At 40.5% G+C, this 15,364-nt stretch overlaps 1 protein-coding gene across 1 annotated transcript in view; it reads right to left on the reverse strand.

Moving 5' to 3' along the window:
- The window catches only part of LOC111865128, a 35,132-nt gene extending 20,640 nt beyond the window's left edge, over positions 1–14,492 (reverse strand). The window contains exons 1-7 of the mRNA XM_023852879.2: positions 14,399–14,492; positions 6,113–12,506; positions 5,364–5,591; positions 4,917–5,072; positions 3,961–4,166; positions 2,645–2,757; positions 2,522–2,548 (exon numbers count right to left, since the gene is read on the reverse strand). Coding sequence (XP_023708647.2) covers positions 2,522–2,548; positions 2,645–2,757; positions 3,961–4,166; positions 4,917–5,072; positions 5,364–5,591; positions 6,113–12,506; positions 14,399–14,492 — 7,218 coding nt within the window. The remainder of the gene's footprint in view (positions 1–2,521; positions 2,549–2,644; positions 2,758–3,960; positions 4,167–4,916; positions 5,073–5,363; positions 5,592–6,112; positions 12,507–14,398) is intronic.
- Positions 14,493–15,364: the final 872 nt, after the last annotated feature.

Raw genomic sequence — 15,364 nt, forward strand, 5'->3', positions numbered from 1 at the left:
TAATGCTTTTGGTCAGTGCATATGCATGTTAACTCAATGTAGAGATGTACCAATTTTGACATTATATGGCCAATAAAGTTAAAATGCCATTATCGAATAACCTCAGAATCTATCAATATATAATTTTTTAGTTACTCTGGAGATAAGGCCTCATTACACTTTAGTGGCAGCAATACATGCCCATGTAGTGGCACAACAAATACCACGTTTTCATACTTTTAATTCAGCGTGTCCAGTTGCATCTCCACATGAGGTACACTCTTAAAAACACCAGCCACCTAAATTCAACTATCCTCTTGGTGTGTGTTACAGCAGGATAACAGACTTTCAGTTTTAAAGCAACAAGGAACTGAAATCCAACTTATTTATCCTCTGTGAAAAGGATGGAGGGATATAGTGGATAGAGCATTCTAACACACAAAGGACTAGCTCCCCGAAATTCATCCTGATGTAATGTTCCCATAATATTTCAATCCTTTGTCTTAGACATAATCTTTTTGTTTCACTGAATGTTGTAGATATCATGGGCGCTTAGTAGTTCCAACATTTTGCACCCAGACGCCATGTAAAAAATTAAATGTCAAAATAAAATGGATGCCTTGCCAAGATGGTGGAGTGTGCAATGACTGGATGAATCTTTGTTGAATTAAATGATGAAGTACTGGCAAACTGCAGTTTTAATCTGAATACTAGGGGTGATAAAGAGTTAGCAGTGTTCATCATAAGCATCCCAAAGAAAAGTTGCAAGTCTTCCTTCCAACCAATGGTTGTAACTGTTCAAACTTTTAGATAACCCAAAAATAATGTGAGGGTTACCTCTACAGCAAAAATAAAAAGCAAAGTTTGTAGCTTGGTCTCAATATATACCATTCTGAACAAATTTATTTTACAGATATAATTTTTTATGTTGATTATCACTGCCAAATCATCAAATACTTCCATTTTCTATATTGGTATATAGCAGGCATGTCCAACTTCAAACAGGTTGTGATCGACGTTTTAGTGTCAAAACTGCCAGTGATCTACCACCCCCTCCTATCATCATACCTCGCTTTAAGCAAAAATATTGGTAAAAATAACAAGACACATGATGTTTGTTGTAAAAGCAACATATATTGAAAGTACAGACTTACCTTGTTCATTAAGAACAGTAAAATAGGAATGACTAACACGTATTTTCCCTTCAGAATCTGAATATAATCATATATTACAAGTGAATTTACATGCTTTTCACATATAATTTCCCTACAGGCCTGTGAGATCGACCAAAAATCATCCGCAATTGACGCACTGGACATGCCTGATATATAGGATTCACATTATGGGATTTTCAAGATATAAGATATGTTTTCAAGAGCACATTTCTTCCGATTATGAAGAGAAATGCTATACATAAAATGACTTGATATGGCAATCAAAACACATACAACTCACACAAATCAACCACACCAGTTTCAACACACATTCAAAAGAATTTCATGTACATTAGACTTGTAATCCATACATTGTTACATCAGAAAATTCTGTCACAAATCCCCCAGTATTTAATTTTCTGCCATTGTTTTAAAGTTGCTACAGGAGGAGCCACTCATATGTTACTACCACTGCTACTAAAACTGACACAAGAATCTGTTTCCTGAAAGAATTCCAAAATATCTTACTTAATAAAAATCACCATGATGTAAGAGATGGAAAACATATGGTACGTACATGTGGTTACTATTCCTGTACCACATTGTGACCAAAATATGAACTAATATAGCTCTAAACCACCTGACATTTTAAAAGATATTAAACAATTCAGTTAAGTATCATGTAAATATAGTCAACTTACTATAATAAAACCACAAAGCTTTGAGTGGGTCTTGGGATTACTCGGTTTTTTGACACTTTAGAATCTACTTGAGCGAGTCTAACAACTGCGGCAAGGAAAAACCATGCGACAAAATTGGGCACAAACACAGCAGTCTTGATAGTGACAATATCATTAAAAAATTAAGCATGTTCAATCGTTACAGATGAGAGGTTAATTCTTATCTTGGACACAAAATAATTTCATTGTCACAAAAACCTGAGGTGTTTGCTGATATGGTTGAGGAAGCTTGACTCAAGTGGTAATTTTTACAACTATATTTTGGAGGTGCCTGATTTGAATCTTGGCAAGGGGAATGACTATCCTGACTGCTGATGTTTTTCACTGTCTTCTTCAGTCCCTCAATGAAAGTCCTGGGATAGTACTTCTTATTAGGCTACAATAATTTTCCTCCACATCCATTTTAATTCATTATTCACATATTGCCCTAGCACTGATGCTACATCATCTGAGACAGTAAGACTGCCACTGAACTAACCATAAATAAAGAAACAAACAAGATAACTGACATCGCTACCAAACACAGGCTTTTTATTGAACAGATACAAAGCATGCAGGAAACTAAAACAACATAAGACTCCTACTCTGCTGTCCAGAATTTTAACACACACCAAGGAAAGTTACTACTGAGAAATCAGGACACAATACCTTATATCTCTTCCTTAAGAGGCGATTCTGTGGAAGAGAGAAAACAGAACACGGCTAAGTGCAATGCAAACACATGGCAACCACCTTAATACACACCACTACACACCAAAATATGGTACTTACACTGTGTATTGTGCCTTGGCTTCGTGTCTTAATCTCATCCTCTGAGAACTGGATCGCCCTCCGTGTTGATCGCTTTGCTGGCAAGTTTGCTAACATGCGCTGGATAGTGTCACCTGCAGCAACGAAAAGGTGATACAATCTTGGAACGACAAGCCATCCAATGTCAACTAAATATAAATAGTCCAATTATTTATATGGCCTTACATACTTTGGCCCTTAAGGACCTATCTGATTCTAATAAAGTGATAAATGTTTGTTGTTTTTACTGCTGTCAGGAGTTGATATGTGAATGAGGAAAATACATATGTGAACAGAAGATGAGGTGAGCGAGATATGTTAAAATGATTCACAGGAAAATATGTTGTAATATATGTAATGGACTGAACTGTGTAAGGATAGAGTTCTGTAACTTCATTTTCAATTGGTCATGGAACCTTCAGGTTTCATAAAACCAGGGTCTTACAAGGGGATGAAAAGCCTAATGAACTAATTTAGTCTGCAGATACAAGAAAAAACATCCTATGACACAGACGTTTCTCCACAGGAAAAATCACACCTACCAATGCCACTGTAACTGCTCCACACCAGCCTGTTTACTACATTAACATACAAGACAAAATAAGCCTACTGTCCTTTATATTAAATAGTATATAATGACCTACAAGACACTGGAATACTGGACAATGAACTGAGTATAGTACAGAAAAACAGTAATCCTAAGATTTAACTTACGGTTCAAATTTACTTTTTGAAAATTGTGGATATAAAAAATTGGGAGCACAAATAAATTCAAAGACTTCCACTCATCGGCCTTAATTTTTTACTGTGTGACTTAGGGTCGATGGTAGCAGTCTCCGTAGTCTAGGGGTAACGTTCCCACCTCATGACTCAAGGTACGTGGGTTCAAACCCGGCGGAGGTCGTGGAATTTTTAAGGGCGGAAAAATTCAGGGAACAAGTCCTCCGGGAGGGACTTTAAGCCGTGTGTCCCGTGTCGTAGACTTGCGGCACGTAAAAGAACCTCATGTCTCTAGGAGACCTTTGAGCTAAATTACAGGCCCTTTCCCGCCCAAGTAGTCTGCAATGCCTCTGGTGGATGGGGGAAGCATCAAGGTACCGGGGGCCAACCTTGTTGGCTCTACGGGGGCTGATGGCACGCACTGTTACCAGTAGGGTATGGCGACAGTAGAAATTAAAAGGGGGACGCACAATGGACCAATAACTGGTCTAAGTGCATGGGGAAACCCACCCCCTCCCAATACGAAATACGAAATAGGGTCGATGGTGGCACAGTAACTGTAGAGTTATTACACGTACTGTCACCTGCTATACTGCGATGCCGAGCACGGAAGTACTGCTTTACTGGTGTGGTCGGAATGTTGCGTTTCATTCCGCGGCGATGGCTGCCTTGCTGCCGCCGTCGCCTGCTGCCAAAAGGACGCCACTTTCTAGCACGACGTCCACTTGAACTAGGACTTGGAAGCAACATCCATGTGGTATCACCCCCACATTCCAAAATATGTCTGAAACAGATTTAAACACTATGATACTGTCATCATATTGGGGTCACGTGGTAGCATAGTTCGTTGAGGGGCTACATACATAAATCCAATAATACAAACATTTTTAGCCTACCTTCATTAAGAAAAGAAGTAAGTTTATGAGATCATCATGCTGTGTGTGTGAGAGAGAGACAGAGATAGCACCACCTTTCAAACTTCTGAATAAATGGATTGATTTCCATAAAATCTGATATGTTATGCCATTGTAAGCCATCCCAACCTCATAATTTTTAATTTAATGTAATCAGTAATGAGCGCCATGAAAGGGTGGCCGGCACGTAAGGTTTTTTTAATATTTTCGGGTCATCAAAATCCGGGTCCTGCATATTACATTTTTGGGTTATATTTTAGGTAATTTTTCTGGATTTTTTTGGTCATTTTATAGGTAATTTTTTAAATATTTCCAGGTCATCAAAATCTGGGCCCTGGTTATTAGTTATGAGTGGTTACTGTGGTGCCTAGATTTTATAAAGAATAGGACTATCGTATTCATTAATATAAACATTTTCTTCTGTGCTTTCAATCAATGTATAATGACAGTAAGTCTATGCACTGGGGAAGCAGGCTTACATGTTCATCTGGAACTCCATGCTTAGTTATTCTTTTACGTCTCCTTCTCTCCCTTCTTCCTTTGAACTGATTATGTCCTGATACATTAAAATGTAAAATCTTGAAACCCTACTGATTACGGACAATGTCAGATGTACCTACCTGTGTAGGTCTGGCAATGTGCTGAATCCTCTCTCACACTTAGTACACTTCACTTCAGAGTTCAGTACTGGCAGTGGAATGGTTTCTGCAGCTTCACGAACCAAAAGGAACCGACGGCTTAAGTTCTTTGATGAGATACCTCCACCCAGGGACTTGCTATGAAAACAATGCAACCATGTATACTATGAAACACTTAACTAAGGTTCTTTTGGAAGCAACGTACTTGAACATTAAATGAGCAATCTCTTAAATGGAGGTAATTTAAACTGTGACTATTAATGTGAGATCATTTAAATACAGTGGATAAGCCATGAAGCTGGAAAGTCACCTCTAATTAGTTCAGACGTTGAAGAACACGCAGAGGAGACTGTTTTCCCACTGTTCTGAAGCAAACAGCATGTTTATTTTATAAAGACCCATAAAAATCAAACTACAGTGATATGGTACCTGGTATCAGTAACCTGCTCGAGGGCTGCTTGCTCGAACTCGTAATGTGTGCACCATACATTTGGATGCTGGCTGTACTTATGGTCCTCCAGATCCCAGAGATCATCAAACATGACCCCACACGCTGCGCAAATGTAGCTCCGGGGCCGTACCCACTCTCCACTCAGTTCCACAACAGATCCAGCTGCTGCCATATCATCAGCTGAGGACCAACGTTTTAGGGACACACTGTAAACATGCCATGTTCAAGTTCAGATCAATGAAACAAAAACATGAGAGTTAGTGCCAGTAAGAAGAAAACATGGCAGCATCTTGCGGTCTTCTGGGTTATGATACGTGTTGCATGGAGGGTGGGCACCAACAGTGGAGGAACATACTACCTCTGTCTTCAGGGTAGCACTTCTACGTCTACGGAAGAAGTACACTCTTACAAGACTACACAGTGTCATAACCTCAAAGCCCATAACACGAATCTTCAATGCTATGCAACCCACAGATTTGAAGACTGTACTTTTTCAGCAAATATTACTTGGGTGACTGACTCAAGTAGACTGAGATTGAGATTATATATTGAAGAAAATATGTATTGAAGAAGAAAATATGTATTAAAGCATTAAGAGTTATCCAACTCTCGAAATTACATAACTGTGCTTAGGTCAAAACATTGGCTAAATTGAGGTAACCTGGGCTCTGTCATAGCTCTAAACTGCTGTGTGGTATGGGGGAAAACAAGAGTACAATTTCTATACCTGCCAGTGAAGGTCGATGCGGCACCTCCTGGAGCTGCAGCCAATGCATCTCGTCCACGATTTGTTGCAGAACGTAGTGATCTCCTTCTGTCTGCACACACTTTAGCGTTGAGGCATAATCCCCTAGAGAAGCTAATCACATCATCCTTTGAAAATTCAACTGGTATATCTACTGAACTCCGGCTGGTGTTGGAGGCTGCACTCAGGCGCTTCAAGTTCTGTCGCATTGTAAGCTGTGTAGATATATCTAGGTGTGACATATCCTTAATATATGATGCAAGACATATTGCTCCCTCCCCACAACGGCCATCATAATTCTTAGGAAAGTTAAATTTCTCCCATGGTGCTTTATGGTGAACATGGTGGTTATGCTTCTCTTCATTTGTTGTAGTGACAGATGTATGGGGCTGAGAAAGGTCTGCCTTGTTCGGACCTTGTGACATTGCCGATACCTCATGTTCCAGCTTCCCATCCAAATGGTGTAGAAGGTTGTCCCGAATGTTTCCTGCAATTCGGCAATAAAACAGTGTCTCTGGATCCATGCGCCGTTCTTCTTGCATTTGCTCTCCCCTCACTCGCCGACTGAACTTACGCAGACGAGTGCGACGTGTTGCAGCCATAGTAGACTTCGAACGGGCCTTCGAAGGCCCTGAATCCATATCGCAGGTAACTTCTTGATCAACTGTGGGCTCGTCACTTTTAAGAGCAGCACTGCTCCTTAAGACACGATCACTATCTCCTTTGGGATGATCATCTGCGTCTGCTGTAGGTTCTACTGGTTTTGCCACTGGAAGTGCTGAGCTTCTCCGCAACGCTCGACTGCTTCCAGCAGTTTGACTGTTTGCTGCAGCTTCAGTTTTGCTTTGCAGCCACCGCTCATGTAGAGGGATAGTGTCATTTTCTTCTGCAGGGTCAAAACTCTTTATTAAAGGTGTGGAGTTACTTCTTAGGATGCGGCTTGAAACAGGTTCACATCCACTCTGTGCTACAGATAATGCAGGTTTCAACTCTGCTTTGATAGCATCTAAACTCTCTGGTACAGCATCAGAACACAAGTCTATATTATCTGAAGATTCATGTAACAGCTCTTTAGAGCCTGTCTCCATGGAACATACTTTTTCTGGCAACAAACACTGTGGATTTTCTTCCAAAAATTCTAAATTCTCACATATGGCATTCTTAAAATTCTCCCCCATAAATTCAGAACCTTCTGTTACTGCAGGTTTATAATCTGAAGCTAAACAATTCAAACTTTCTGTCGATGCAGGTTTGTGACTTTCTTTCACAGAATCAAAACCCTTCAATGATACAGACTCTGATCCTTCCTCTACAGAATCTAAAGATTCTGAACTTTCCTCCATAGATTCTAAATTTTCTATTGAAACGGATTTTGAGTTTTCTTCCATATATGAACTCTCCATTAACACAGATTTTAAATTTTCCACCATGGAATTTGACCTTTCTGTTGATTCTGAATTCTCCATGCTGAGATCTGGAATTTCTGTTGATGAAGTCTGTTCCTTCACAGAATCTAAGCCTTTGACAGATGAAGATTTTGAGTTTTCCATCATAGAATCCAAACCTTCTATAGATGCAGATTTTGAGTTTTCCACCATAGAATCCAAACCTTCTGTAGATGCAGATTTTGTGTTTTCCACCATAGAATCCAAACTTTCTGTTAATAAAGGTTGTGAGATATCTTCTAAACTTTCAATTAAAGGAGACTGAATGTTTTCATCCATAGAATCTGAAGTCAATTCAGTTTTCAAACTTTCATCAAGAAAATCAATGCTCTTAGTTAAAGAAATTTCATATCTCTTTGTACCTATCAGAGGTTTGCCTGAAGCTACCTGCAGAGAACCTAAACTTTCTTCTACAGTACTTGAAGTTTCAACCAGTGAAGGTGTACACGTTCCTTCTACACCATCTTCAACATCTAATGACAATTTACAGTTCTCTGTGTCTCTTGGATCCAAAAACTTTTGATCAGAATATACTTCCATAGAATTTGAAATCTTGATTTCGGAAGGATTAGAGCTTTCTTCAACTGGTGAAAGATTAGAAATGTCTTCCTCCATACACGAATGATTAGAGGTCTGCTCAATGGAATGCAAGGTATCAGCGAATGCAGATTTTAAACATTCTTCAGTGGAGTTTGAAGACAGTTTACCATTTTCTTCCAATGCATCCAAGTCATTAGTGAGCAGATGTTTTGAGATCTCTTCTGTAAAGTTTGAACAATGACTTAACAGAAGAGTAGATGATCCTTCTGGGAGTTCTGCAGTCTTAGGATTTGAAGACTGATCCAATGAAGGCTCCAAAGAATTTAAAATTATGCCTACAGGAGAGTTTACAGGATCTTTACTGTCATATATCACAGGTGCAATATTATCTGAAATTTTACCTAATGAAGATTTAGCGTTGGTTTCCAGAAAATCTGATGTTTTAGTTAACGCTGTTCCAGAAATTTCTATCAAAGAATTTGAAGTTACGTCAGGTGCAGGTTTACAGTCAGTTTCTGTACAATCTGAAAAGGTTTCACCTGGAGAAGATCTAGACTTTGCTACTAGATGACCTGATATCTCAGGGATTTTCCTAGTACAATTTATGTCTAACCGAGTACCACAACTTTCTTCTGTGACAACTGAAATCTTGGTTCGGTCACATGTAGAGCTTTCCTTCACACATTCTGGTGCCATAGCATAATTTTTAGTTTTTGTTAAAGAGTTATTATCCATGGAGTCTGGCCTTGCTGACTGTAATACATCAGAACATGCTTTCAAAGAGTCTGAAATTCCAGATGAGGAACATTCAGACTCCAAAGACGTAGAATTCGTTCCATGTGAAGCTGGGGTTCCTGCCAATAAAGATTCCAAAGAAGCTGTAGAATGGCATAACGTACCAGCTACTGGAAGATCAGAACTGTCTACTAAAGACTCAGGTGTTCCAACCTCTGGTGAACACTCATATCCTAAGCTGGAGTCAACTACTAACTTACAACCCACAGATTTAGTCTCTGAAATTGTCTCCACATGGTCCGAAGCATCAACCAGAGAAATTTCAGAACCTAGCTCTAAACACATTGAAGTTCCAGTCACACTGATATCAACACTATCCCCTGATTGGTCTGAAATGTCATCAAACATAGACTTTAAAGAACTTTTTGAAACATAGTCCTTACTTATAACACTGTCATCTGTGGTTTTAGTATCAGCAGTCCCAAATACATGAAAGCCTGAACCACTTTTCTGAACAAAATTATCATTTTCTCCTGCTAAAACATCACTACTACACTCCGCCATTTGAATTGTGAGGTCACAACTATTTGCACAAGAACCAATTTTATTTCCAGTACATACAACACTGTCACTAATCTCCAAGGAGTCAGAAATACACTTATTTCCGCTACTGGAGATATCATCTACTTGCTCTATGCTGTTAGCAAGAAAGGTGGACTCAGGAGGAAGATGTGGAGATCTTGGAGAACTGGCCATTTCTTCCCCTGAAGATACAGAAGTGAAAGGGGCAAGAGCAACAGCTTCAGACATGCTCTTGGCAACATTAACAGTTAGAATCTTTGGCTTTTCTGCTTCTGAGTTTTCACTCAGATTATTGGCTTGGTGAATTTCCCTTACTGTTTCTGAAGCAGGGTCCTTTATCTTAAGGCTGTGACTCTTAGATGACAATTCAATGTCTGTTTTAATGTCACTCTCAGGCTCCCTGCATATATTAGAATTTACAGATTTTATGCATAGAATGTCTGACTTCACCTCCTGTTCATCTGCACAACCTTCAGTATTTGTTGTATCTTGAATTTGGTCCACTGACCCCTTTTCAAGGACCACAAAATGGCCTTGACTCTTGCTATCTGACCCTGAAGTGGGGCTCTTGACACCTCTAGCAACCAAATTTTGACTTCGATTTCCTTTGTGAACCTGTCGGTGATGACGACACTTTGCAACATAATCATTGAACACTTCACGACACACGTTGCAGGTGTACAGGAACTGTCCATCTGATCCCAATAAATCCACACCCCCTGCACTAGACTTTTTCACCTTGCTCCCACGACACAACTCTGGAGAAGACTGAGATGATTTTCCTGCAACGCTGACATCCAGTGTCACAGAGTGTGATAATGCAGGCAAAGGTAAAGCTGTGCAAACTGAGTTCCACCTGTAGTCGCCGTGATGAACAGCGATTTTGTGACAATCAAGAGCATCCTTACAATCAAACCTGAGTTCGCAGGTAGTACAAGCATGATACAGGTCTGGATGGGTGGCAAGCAGGTGCTGAACAAGATGAGGTAACTCTCTGAAAGTACCACCCGGTTTGGTGCAGTAAGCACATTTATGGTGTGATGTCTTGCTCTGTGAGGATAGCTGTGCATGAGGATGAATCCGGGCCACATGACGTTTCTGCATAGTCAGAGTGGAGAATGACTTGTCACAGTACAGACATAAATGTTGACCTCGCTCTGAAGATGAGGAATATTTCAATAATCCCTCATTTAATGTAGGTTTTGGAAAATGACTAATGGTTGTATGACGCTCACTAGACATCACAGGCCTTACCAATTGGTCAGGGATTGTAAGCTTTGTGATTGCTGAAGAAATGAACTCAGGTGATGAAAAACTTGAAGAATGGTGAACGAGTGGTTGTTTTAATAAATGACCAGGTGAAGAAAGCTTTGATGAATGGTCAGACAAAGAGGGTATAGATAAATGCACAGATGATACAGGTTTAAATGAATGGCTGGATATGTTATGTTTAGAAGAACGGTTAGATGTTACATGTTTCGAAGATTTTGAGGTCTTTGATGACTGGCCAGGCACTGCAAATTTTGATGAATGGCTAGCTGTTAATTTTTGCAAGCTAGATGTTACCCACTTTGGTGAATGACTTGGTGTTGCAGGCATTGACTGATCAGGTAAAGCAACTGATGAAATGTGACTGAATCCTACCTGTCTTGATGGTCCTACCACTGAGTCAGACATCAAATGATCATAATTAAGAGAAACCTGCACAAAAGAAGACAGCTCCTGGCTGCTGGCAGACAGTAACCTGTCCCTTTCTTTACTCCCTTTTTTGAGATCTGGACGTGATTTGCTATGTGCTTGCTGGTTACCATTCATGGGGTCAGAAGCAGTTTTTTCCTTGCTAGCTAATGAAGCAGGCTTGTGGGTGGATAGATGATATTTCAGTTCATCCTTAGTATCAAAGCAGATGCTGCACAAATGACAGCGGTATAAATTTGGGAAAGTCACACAATTTTCTACTACTGGATTTACTTTTGAGCATTTGTCACTGCTGGAGTTCATAATGTCATTTGCCATAATTTCACTCTCACGAGATTCTTGCACTGTATCCACGTCCTTGCCCAATGCAACATTTCTCTTTTCGACAGATGGAACTGTTGGGTTTTCTTTGGCAAGTCGCTCACTAACAACGATACCACAGTTGGAGATATCACGCTCGGTAAGGTACCGATGATTGATATGAGATCGCAAGTAGTGTCTTTTTAGGCTGAAACAACGTTGGTACACACTTGAGCATATGTCACATGCAAACAGCTTCTGCCCATCAGACATTTTTATCTGATGTACAGGCTCCAACTGAAATAAGAATCGCTGTGGCGCAGGCAATGTTGCGGTGGTGGAAGGGCACAGTGGCTTCTGTTCAGCCTTTACTAATGGACCTGCTGGGTCATGTTTGTGGCCTTCCTGAAATAAGGAACTGGAGCAAGGTGCTTTAGCATAAGCAGGCATACAAAAGCGATCTAGGACAGTGTCTGAAGAAGAGGGGGTTACAGATGCAATAGAAGGAGAACCTAGGACTTTAGTAGAAGAAGGTGTAAATAGGGTAACAGCACCTTCCCCCAAAGGCGAATCTTCTGAACTATCATCAGGAGTACCTGGCAGTGACGGCTCAATAGTCATGGTCTTGTGACCTTGGAACACAGATGGTGGGGTGGATTCTTCAGCAAAGCTGTCAGGAGGAGAGGGGTACAAGAGCAGAACGCTGGAGGAAGCACCCGTTTCTTTCATTCGGCAGTCATCTGCTGGGCCCTGAATCAAATTTGATTCATCTGTGGCTGAGCAATGGTTGTCACATGATGGGTATTGCTTTGTGTTGGACTGCTTGTTGTTCGCCAAGGCACTGTTGGTACTGCTCTTACAAAATTTCAAGGCTTCAGACACCTTGCTGAATGGCAGCCTGCACCACAATGAACCACCCTCCAACTGCCGTACACCATCTCGCCTCTGCTCAGTTACCTCATCAGCCTGTAATACCAGTTCTTTCAGGAGCAGCATACATTTCTCCCTCACATCATCATCATCATCACCACCATGGTCACGGGCTTCATGTGCTCCATCCAGCCCGCTGCCACTGTCTGAAAATCACACCCAAACACTTTAACATACTGCAAGAACTAGATCTGTCACATTTTGCCCACTGCTTCTAATAACTGTACTTGCCAGTGCTTTCAATGCATATATACAAATGTGCTTACTTACTTACTTACTCAGGGACCTGAGCCCTTCTGGAGGAGCCGCAAATTCTGCAGCTACTCAAGAATTTCCCAGCATTTTATGGAACCCGAAGGTTCATTACAATGTTCACAAGAGCCCTCCACTGGTCCCTATCCTGAGCCAGATATATCTAATCCATACCATCCCATCCTATCTCTCTAAGATCCATTCTAATACTGTCCACCCACCTACGCCTTGGTCTTCCCTGTAGTCTCTCTCCTTCTTGCTTTCCCACCAATATCCTATACACATTCCTCCACAAATCTGCTTACTGTAATTAATTTTATTATTGCTTCTACATACTGTAATCACCTGAATGTAACCCTTTAAAGAAATGTAATTCTATATGTACCACCTCCCTTACATTAAAGAACTCTACATTCTGTCCACAATGTGTATTAATCTATTTTGTACATTTCCCACAATAAACAGTGATTCTTTCCCTAAACAGCATTAGCTGATTGGTCTTTGTAATGAAGATGCAGTGTTCTTGTGAGACAGACAACTTAGTTTTTAAACAGGAATTTCAAGCCTTAAGCTTAATAAATCCTCCACATAATGCACACTTCAATTCTGAATGGTTAAACTGAAAGAGCATATAAATGTTATGAACATTTACCAGGCACTTTCTGAATACAGTGACTGACTACTGTTATATAAAACATTTTATGCACTGGGTGAAGTTGTGCACACCTCATCTAGCCCAGACATACTGTCAACTGGAATATCCATACACCATACGTCTATGAACACAAGAATACTGCCAGCTCTTCCACAGACACACTTCAACGTGGGATTATTATCAACAGCACCGAAGCACCGGAAGTCCCATTTCTGCACAAGCAATACCTCCACATCAGCAGTAAATCAATTCAGGTACTAAAAGAGCATCCAGGGCACGTCAAAGTGATATTCCTGGACTACAGTGTGATGAATGTTTAAACTTTCAACAGTCTTCTTTTAAATTTTGTAATGATCTGACAATTTCGTAATTTCTTATATACAGAAGAATCAGAAGACTAAAATTCAATACTACTATTCCACTAATTTTCTACATTAACTTCAGTAGTAAAACCATTTTTCTACTTCAGTTATTTTATAATCATACTAAACACTTTCAGTATATTATAAATTTAATGATAGATCCACCATTAGATAATATCAATTAACCTACTGCAAAATCAGCTGTTATTCTTGTAATTAAGGCATCGACTATCCACCTGATAATGGTTCATCAGAACAGAATTAAAAATACTAACAGAGTATAAGTATTATTACCAACTGTTTTTGTGACCAGTGTATATAAATTCTGTCTAGTAGATTCTTCAGTTATGTATCCGGTATGAACTACATTCACGGAAATATGGAAATACCTCCCTTTATCACAAGCTAATCTTTCTGTAAGTCACGGTTATTTATAGTGTTTCAGCCAATAATATTACCCGAATCCAAGCTGAAGCCATGAAATTTTCAGGACGCAACCACAAATAGACTATAAAAATTATCACTGCCTGAACACCATGCCACGAAGGAGTATGAACAGAGGCATAGCTCCACGAAATCTTAACCCCGGAATTCGTATATAAAGAATAACACCCTCCTGTCGCTGATGCCAGTAGAAAGAACAGTCTCCACACTGTTTGGATGAGCCCCAGAGCATGTCCGGACAAGGTAATAAGGGGCAAAATCCTTCCCTAGCGGGGATTTGAACCCCAATCGCCCGATCCGTACTTACAACACTTTACTGACTAACCTATCCACACCTGGACCACACGTCTACCAAGTAACGTAACCATGTCGGATGTTGTCAACCCCTGGCAAGCAGGCAAACCAAACATCTCGGGCATTATGCGGATCACTCACGGTGACAGGGGCGATCACTTTCTCTCGGGCTTCTGTAGGCAACAAGGAACAGCCTACCTAGTACGTGACGGTTATGGGAAGCGACATGGCGGCCCAGAGACAGAGATGTTCAGGTACATCGATTTTTCCTTCCTCGCTAGGAGCGTTCAGAAGCAGGGCGACAGCGAAGAGTTTTCTCAGTCCCTCCATAAGAAAAATTATAATATCCCTCCCTGCTTGCATAATACCATACAGAGAAGTAAGAGCGGAATATTTGTGAACAGTGACGCATCAATGTTACGTAAAGGTAACGCTGTAAAGTAAGTAAAGCTATCCCTGTAACAGGCCGTGGAGGACCATTGCGTTGTGAGATGTTGAGATTCCCACATTTTCCGACAATCGGCTCATAGATGGCGGCAAGGTTGTCAGCCCTACACGCCGGCCGCTCTTTACCCCCAAGAATATTCCTGAAGTACATTGGGCAGGAATTTTATTTAACAGAAAATCGATTTACACGTCCATTTTGCCTTCTCCTACAGTGGTTTCGTATGTTACGACAAAGTCTGCACCTGCATTACCTGTATGGCGTCGAAAGATAGGATCACTGACTATTTGGAAAAGATTTGGAAGGAAGCAGTCGTGGCCTGTTCGAGGTACTATCCTGAAGGACGGAGGATAACCAATGTCCCGGAAGAGATTCGAATCGAGTACCTCCTAAATAGGCAACGGTTAAATTAATAACGCTGTAACAGATTAACTGTGATTTTCGTATCCTATATGTACGAAAGGCCAGTCACGGTAGCCGAGCGGTCTAAGGCACGTACTGTCTTCGCTCGCTTGGAAACCGAGATTGTGGGTTCGAATTCCACTCAGGGCA

The sequence above is a fragment of the Cryptotermes secundus genome, unplaced genomic scaffold (genome assembly GCF_002891405.2).
Source record: "Cryptotermes secundus unplaced genomic scaffold, Csec_1.0 scaffold2, whole genome shotgun sequence".
NCBI classification, from domain to species: domain Eukaryota; kingdom Metazoa; phylum Arthropoda; class Insecta; order Blattodea; family Kalotermitidae; genus Cryptotermes; species Cryptotermes secundus.